General features: G+C 50.9%; 1 protein-coding gene across 1 annotated transcript in view; it reads left to right on the top strand.

Annotated features, from left to right (window-relative positions):
• Nucleotides 1–1472: 1472 nt before the first annotated feature.
• The window catches only part of UPP2 (uridine phosphorylase 2), an 8594-nt gene continuing 1993 nt past the window's right edge, over nt 1473–8073 (top strand). The window contains exons 1-6 of the mRNA XM_008635000.2: nt 1473–1610; nt 2206–2323; nt 3346–3504; nt 5543–5657; nt 6250–6459; nt 7707–7853. Coding sequence (XP_008633222.1) covers nt 1585–1610; nt 2206–2323; nt 3346–3504; nt 5543–5657; nt 6250–6459; nt 7707–7853 — 775 coding nt within the window. The 5' untranslated portion in view covers nt 1473–1584. The remainder of the gene's footprint in view (nt 1611–2205; nt 2324–3345; nt 3505–5542; nt 5658–6249; nt 6460–7706; nt 7854–8073) is intronic.

Here is an 8073-nt window from a genome sequence, read left to right as displayed (position 1 = left end):
TGACAGCCCTGCCCAGCCATGCTGGAGGTGGGTGCAGGGCCAGGGCCTCATGTTCCTCCACCAAACAAGACCAGAGAAGGAGGAGAATCCACAGGAAGCCTCAGCCTGATCTCACCTCCCCCAGTGCTTTCCCAGCCACCTCTGGCAAACAGCAGCAAACTTCTGCTTCTGTTTCTCAGATCAGGTAACTCACTGGACATGACTGCAAAGCTCTGCATGGAGCCCACGGCGCAATCTGCTGTGTGCCTGAAACCACAGCAATCGCACCAAGTGACTTTAGCAGGCAGAAGGTATGTGCAGCCCTCAGGAAACTTTTTCTGTGCCCCTCACAGAAATCTGGTGCTTTCTGAAAGGGAAAAAGAATCTCCAGATCCTTATTCTTCAGGAGTGCTGTGGAGCGTCAGTAATAAGTCATTTTTGGCAGGCATATGTGAACAGCATCCAGGGAGGGAGAACTTCATCAGAGCAGAGAAATCCTTCCAGCCTGCCTTTGGTATGACTCCAGCAAGCTTGAAATATCCCTGAGAGCTCTGCTCTTTCCCCTTCTCAGAGCTATCCTGACCCTGTCTTGGGCAAGGTACACAATTTACATGTTCCCAGGTCACTGGCTTGCAATGTTTGTTTATTTTTATACAGGGTTTTGCAATTTAAAGGGTTTGGATGGGTAGCAAAATGGGCATTTGCTCAGGGAAAGACTGCCTCAGTTAAAACAATTTCCGTCCCTCCCCATTAGGGCAGCAGGACTGCGTTACTGCCTGAATGCAGGGTGCAAGTGAGCCCCATACAATGTGCTTTCACCCAGTAATTAATTACCTAGCACTTCTCTAATTATCAGAGCTTCCATCAACAATTCCCAGAGGCCAACAGCAAATGCCAGATTCTGCCCCTCCAGCAGCTGCCTAAAATATCTTCCAGGGCAGTGCCTGATGTTGTTGGGACAGGAAGCAGGACCACTATCTCTACTCTCCTCCTGCTCCTGCAGGAGCATCACACATTCCTCCCGCAGCCCCACGAGCACTCTGGTTCCCCTGGCCTGGGACCTGCTGCCACTGGCACACTGCACACTGTTCTGACAGGCCTCTGGGCTGAGATGGGGCTGGGTGGACCATGAGACCCAACAGTGCTGTCTGAACATTGCTGAAAGTGAAATCAGCCTCCCCAGGCCAGGCTGGTGGTCCAGGAGCTGTTCTGTCTCCCCGGGGTGCACATGTGCAGCCACGTGCTCAATGCCCACCCCACCAGCCAGATGGCACAAGGTCACCAGCCAGAGGGCCAGCAGGTCACCGGCCCCAGCCCTAGGGCCGCCAGTCAAGGTTATTGGTGACGCACCTGCCCAAAAAGCCACTCTGGGAGGAACCATGCCAGACAGGAGGTACCTTGGCATCTGAGCGAACACAGGGAGCGGGCGGGGTACTGGCCACTGTTGACCTTGGGAGCTGCACAAAGCATAGGAGGTATTTAACCCCCTTCAGAGCCCCTTGAAACCTCTTCTGAGCTCTAAACCTCGACAGCTGAGGACACAGGGAGTGTTTTCCTTACCTTTTTGGCAGGGTATCGCTTTCAGCTGACTCTGGTGGAGCCGCTATGACCAAAACAACAGGTTACTCGGGGTGAGTAACAGGGGAACACTTGAGTTTGTTTTAATAAGAGAAGAAAAATGTTCTCTGGCTTTCATTTAAGCCTCATTTATAAAACTAACCTGCACTGTTAGTTAGTTGCTTCTCATCTCTTGCAGCAGGTGGAAAGGGACAGCAAGCTGGCCTCTGGCTGCCTGCAGGGTCTGCACTCACCCTGCCAGGCAGTTATTTGGGACAAGTGTGAAATCCTGATTTGCTAAGAGCTTAATAAACTGTCACAAAGGAAATAGCACAGCACATCACCCCTGGACATTGCTGGCAAAACCCTATGAAGGAAAGAGCTAAGGTTGCCATTGACAAAATTGATAAATACTGAGACATATTTTTTGCCAATACATAGATATAACAACAGACATGTCAAAGAGCTTACCTGGAGCAGAAAGACAGCTGGTCCAGACACCACACAGAGCTGGCTCGTCCCTTGTCCCTGTCCCATCCCTTTTCTGACACCCGGGCTGTGTGTGCCCTCATGGAGCTTCTAGGCTGCCCTGTGCCCCATTTCTGCCTGTCCCCCTCCCTGTGGGCACTGCCTGGTGCCCCAGCCCATCTCCTCATTGTCTCCCCCCAGGAGCGGCCTGGTCCTTGTTAAAAACCCACACTTGGACTTGATGGAGGAGGACATCCTGTACCACCTGGACTTGGGAACAAAAACGCACAACCTGCCAGCAATGTTTGGGGACATAAAGGTAAAGAGCAGGTGCAAAAGCAAGGCAGCAGCTCCCCCCTGCACAGGCTCTCCAGCTGTGCATCCCATGGCGCTACCTGCCCATGCTGGAGCCCCACTGCTGCCAAAGCTCCTGCTGGGATGGGGTCTGGCTGCTCAGCTAAGGGACTCAGCAGCCCAAGGCAGCTTGGGCAAAGAGGTTGTCTGTCCTTGTTTGTTTTGGACAGAAATCACAGCAGAAAATTATCCTTTTAAAAACCTGTAGCTCTGTAAAACCTGATTTTATATTGGCCCCATGTTGGAGGACAGACAGAGGAGGCACTTGTCCAAAGCATCTTGATCATCATCTACTGGAGACAAGGCAAGGAGGATGTCATATCATTTTTGGCTGAGACCTGCTTTCAAAACCGACTTGTCACGATGGCATCCTCTTCCATTTCAAACCAGAGCCTTTCCCTAGTCGTGCGGGGGAAGAGCCTCAGTGCCCAGGGCTGGAGCAGCCTGGCACCCTGGCAGCAGGATCAGCAGCACTGCCCTGGCAGCTGCACGCTCATCCTCCTCCTACCTCCAGCGAGCATATTTTCCTTTATTATGTAAAATTTGTCCTTTTTCCTCCCTGACTTTATGGCCTCCATGCCATCAGCAGTGCTCACTAATTGCAGTCAGCATTGTTCATAGAATAAATTAACCAATGAGCTCCTCTAACAACTGGGCTTGCTTTGCTATCAGTGGTGATACTAACAGCTTAAATTTGCTGAATTATTTTAGATTTTCTTGCCTAGGACTGATACCCAAGTATGTGCAGCTGTATGGCTGCCCAGACTCAGGGTAGTCACCACCCTGACAGAGTGACAGCCTGTGTTTCCTGTTCACTCCTGGTTTTGCGACCCTCAGTTGTTCCAATGTCCCTTGACTGATGGTGAGGAAGTGGCATCCCACTGCCTTCTCTGAAGATGTGTCTGGCGCGGCCACCACCGCCACATTCAGACTGACTCGTGGTACTTGTTCTAGCTAAGTACCAACACACTGATACTCTGTTTCCAGTTTGTCTGCGTTGGCGGCAGCCGGAACAGGATGAGGGCGTTTGCCCAGTTCATGCACCGGGAGCTGGGCCTGGCGGGTGACGGGGAGGACGTGGCTGACATCTGCGCGGGGTCGGACCGCTACGCCATGTACCGGGCAGGGCCCGTGCTCTCCATCAGCGTGAGTTCCGTACCGTGCCCCGGAGCCGGCCGGGGGTGCTGCTGGCAGGGTCCCACAGCCACGCAGCGCAGGGTCCATCCTCTCCCTCACATGCCTCTGCCTCCCCCAACACCCACCTGCAGACTTTTTTCCTCTTTTCGTTGTTCAGCCACTACCACCAGTGCAACCTCTCAGCCATGGCAAAGCTGCTTCTGTTTGAATAGCATTCCCCGATGCTTGCACTCTATGTTTGGGAAGTGCCACATTAACAACAGACGTGCACATGTTCTGCTCAGCTCAGTTGGGGAGGCAAAAACCACTCCTCAGCACACATGAACTATGAAATGTTGCTGGGAGTATTACATTGATAAAAGCTCTAAAATAAAAACCTGGCCTTATATTAACGATTCTTTTAGAGCGGGATTTTTGGCACTGAACAAAGGGAAAAGCAAACACAGGCTGTGGTGGGGAGCACTCACACCCAAAGGCTTGGTCCTGGCGCCAATTCTTCAGGCACAAGATTAGTCTGAAATGTGATTCACAGGAGATGGAATCACACAACAGAGCTCATGTTTCCTCCCTCTGACAAAACCAAACCAATCCTGACCAAGGGAATCAAGCCTGAGGGAATCAATCTGAGAGGATCCAACAGGAAGAACTACCACAAGATTTCCTGTTTCCCAGCCTGGCAGCAGCAGTGACACAGCCAGAAGCAAATCCTCACCAAGCTCGAGGCCATGCACCAGCTTTGGCCAGAGCAGAAGAGGACATGGGGCAGAACACACAGCCGCCCCAAGAAGCATCATGCAGAGCAGCTGCCAACATCACATTCTGCAAGTTGCTTAGAAACACAACTGAGCTCAAACATACGGGGGCAGGAACACAGATTCCTGCTCTGAATATTTACAATGAGAATAAATTTTTTAGGCATTGGTGAATAAGCCAGGCTGATGTTCCAGAATAACAACATGTGAAAAGGTTTCATATTTAAAACATGATACAAGGCGAACAAAGCATTGGTCTCACAGCCAGGAGAAAGGAGACAAAGCAGCACAAAAACTGGCTGTGTACTTTAATCAATGGAGCTTCCATACGTGCTTCCTTCAGGTTTTTGAAGATGATAGCAAAACCAAAAAAATTTGAGGTATTTTTCAAGAGGAAAAACCAAACCCCATGGCACCAAACACCTTTTGTACTTGAAAGTTAAACTAAGAAAAGGATGTTGGTCTAGCAATGGAGCAGAAGACAGACAACCAAGCAAGGGAGCACTGGGCAGATGCAGCAGAAGCCCCAGCAGCTCCAGGCCTGCAGAACATCTGCCAGCCCTGGGGAGCAGCAGCAGAGAGGGAGTGGGGCAGCAGAGTCTGTGGAGGATGGGAACAAGCCAGTGCCAGCAGTGGGGAGCTGGTAGCCAGGCAGGTGCTGGGGACAGAAGGGCAGCAGGGCAGGGAATGTGAGCCAGGAAGAGGGACAGGCAGCCTGCAAGGCATGCAGCAAACACCTGACCCTGAAACCTGTCCTCACCCAGGGACACAAACCCTTCCATTGTCCTTCGTGCTCAGCAATGTGGCAGAGATGCTCCAGTATGGGGCGAGGACAGGCTGGAAGGCACATGGAGAAGCGAAAGCTCAGGTTGTCCTCACTGAAATTCACCACTCCCAGAGTGCAAGCAGGACACAACAAAGTGCAAGTCAGCACATGGCATAAGGATTGGCAATGCACGGGGAAGGTCTTGGAGCATTCAGCTGTTGGGATGCATTTATGGACCCTCCTTGAAGGACAGGCACCACCTGTGTGCCTGCAGAGGGTCCCCAGGGATGAACACCAGCTCTACTGACATGAAGAGCCCTTAAAGCATCGAGGGGAGGAGAAGAGGTTAGACACTTCACCTGGACAGACTAAAAAGACCCCAAGATGTCTCTTCCCCCTCAAAAAAATTGCTGTTGGCATCATCAGCAGAAGAGGCCACAGCATAACCCTGAGCTCATTGCAGTCATGTACCTGTCACCTACCACAGCCTCATGGGGACTGACGTTTCTCTTTTCTCTCCTTCCAACAGCATGGAATGGGCATCCCTTCCATTTCCATCATGCTTCATGAGCTGATCAAACTGCTGCACCATGCAAAATGCCGGGACGTTACTATTATACGTATCGGTACTTCTGGGGGCTTAGGTAAGCGATTCATGGTCTTTCTTCAGAGCAAAACAGCTATTATTAAAAAGAACTCTCAGCAAAAGCTCATGCAGTTCTGAACTTTAGCATTTTGTCAGGTCTCTAAATATCAAATATGGTATTTTGTTTTGGGTTAAAACCCAGAAAACTTGTAGCGACTGGCTTGGCAGAGTGCACATTCTCAGAGTGTATGAAGGCCTTGATTCCACCACAGCCATGTGTCACTTTCCAAACAGAAAACATGAGTTAGGGGTGACCCAAATGAATCCATGATGCCTGGATGAGGCAGTGGTGCTGCTCATGCCTGCACAAGCTGGCAGGGGGGACACGATCTCTGCAAGCCAGAAGCAGCTAAAATCCTGTCATTCAGCACATTCCTACAATCACTTATCTTGTGCTGATTCTGTACATTTTACTTGTACATCTGTGCTACTTCACGAATTTCAATTATTCTCTGACATCTGCTTTACTTGCTGAAAAGAAGAGCCCCACAAGCACACGTAGATCTATTGAGATTTTCCTGTTGTGCTGAAGTTTGGCAGCAGAACACAGGTGTTATGAGCTCTGGCAGCCTCAGCTTCCATTTCCACAGGGATCAAGGCTGGGTCTGTCGTGATCACCGACACGGCCGTGGACTCCTCCTTCCAGCCACGTTTCGAGCAGGTAGTGCTGGGCGATGTGGTGGTACGGAGCACCGAGCTGGACAAGGACCTCGCGGAGGAACTGCTCGCCTGCAGCAGGGAGATTCCCGACTTTCCCACGCTCATCGGCCGCACCATGTGCACCTACGACTTCTACGAAGGTAAAACCAGCTTTGTCTGTCCCTCCTCACCACATGTAATGCCAAGTGTTTCCACTCTTACATGGACAAAGCTATCCAGGGAACCCAGGCCACAGGAGGGCTGCAGGCAGAGACCCGCGTGGTGCTGGGGGGGCCAGGCAGAGCAGGGGCCACCCTCAGAACACAGAGCACCTCTGTTTGCACCTTGCTGAGTTTGCCACCAAGCTCTTCCCCTACAGCAAGATTGTCACTTCAGAAATTTGTTCCTACCAAACACTAGGAAAATATTATGTTGCCTGTGAGATTTCCATAAACAAACTTTGGATACTCTGGAACCATTTCCTTTGCAAAATTAAATGCTGATTGCAGAGTAGATGAAATGTAATAAATGAAGAATTAATAATCTGAGCACTATTTATAAACCTTTAGATCTGCTTGCAGATGCAGCCATCTGTGTACTGCTCAAGTCTGTGTTTTATTTAAACAAAAAGCTACTTGAGAGGATTAAAGTAGGAGCAGCAATAAACTGAAGGGCTGGCCCAGGCTGGCCCAGCCACAGGTAAGCATTTGCCTGTCTCAAGGCCTTCAGACACTGTGTGAGAGGAGAAGCTGCACAGGGCACAGGTCTGCTCTGAGCACACAGCAGGACAGCCAGAGCCACTGGAGGGGTTAGAGGAGAAGGCCGGGATGGGTGCCCACACCTGGCCACACTGAACACAGTGTTGGTCCTACCTGCAGTGGTACCTGGAGCTGCAGTAGGGGAGCACCAGTGCCACCCACACCAGGAATGACACTGTACGCAGCTCCAGCTTCCATCCACAGCAGCCCCTGCAGAAAAATTAAACCCACTTTAAGGGGGTTTCCTCTCTTCACTGTTCCCATTCTGCACAGCTTGTTGTCCCTCTTCTACAGTCAGTTGGCATTTTTGAGATTTAACCTGGCAGACCTTCACAGCTGATATGCAGCATGAATCTCAGGAGCAGCCATGGCTTGTCCCTGCAGAGCACAGCATCCCCTGGTGCCTCTTACCTGTGGGCTGACTTGACCTTTTACCAGTGTTGAAACCTGCGTCATTCTCTCCCCTATACAGAGACACATCGTGCTGGCTTTAACACTGAGGGGAATACGAATTAACCAGCTACTCACAGGAAAACTTTGTGGGCCTCAGACAGAACATGGGCACTGCTGGACTTCCCATTTACACCTATGCCCTGTGCCCCATGACCCCATGCAAGGCCGACAGTGACAGTTCTCTGCTTCCTTTCCAGGTCAGGGGAGATTAGATGGTGCATTATGCTCTTTTTCCAGCGAAAAAAAGTTGGAATACTTACGGAGGGCTTATGACGCTGGTGTGAGGAATATTGAAATGGAGTCCACAGCATTCGCTGCCCTGTGTGGACTGTGTGGCCTCAAAGGTGAGTCCCGTTGCTTCCACCTCCTCCCCACGCTCTGGCTTAACCCCCTCTAAGGGTCCCGTTCGGTGCCAGAAGGCCAAACACACATCTTTAATGGTTTTATCTAGAAAAGGACACTAAAACAAATTTTATAGCTCAATAAAACCCAAATGTGTATTAGAAGACCTGAGTGCGTGCCAGACAAACCAACAGCTTGCTCCCCTCAGGCCCCTCCCGGCCC

Source organism: Corvus brachyrhynchos, unplaced genomic scaffold, assembly GCF_000691975.1.
Source record: "Corvus brachyrhynchos isolate BGI_N302 unplaced genomic scaffold, ASM69197v1 scaffold45, whole genome shotgun sequence".
Lineage (NCBI taxonomy): Eukaryota > Metazoa > Chordata > Aves > Passeriformes > Corvidae > Corvus > Corvus brachyrhynchos.
This window is presented reverse-complemented; position numbering and strand designations above follow the sequence as displayed.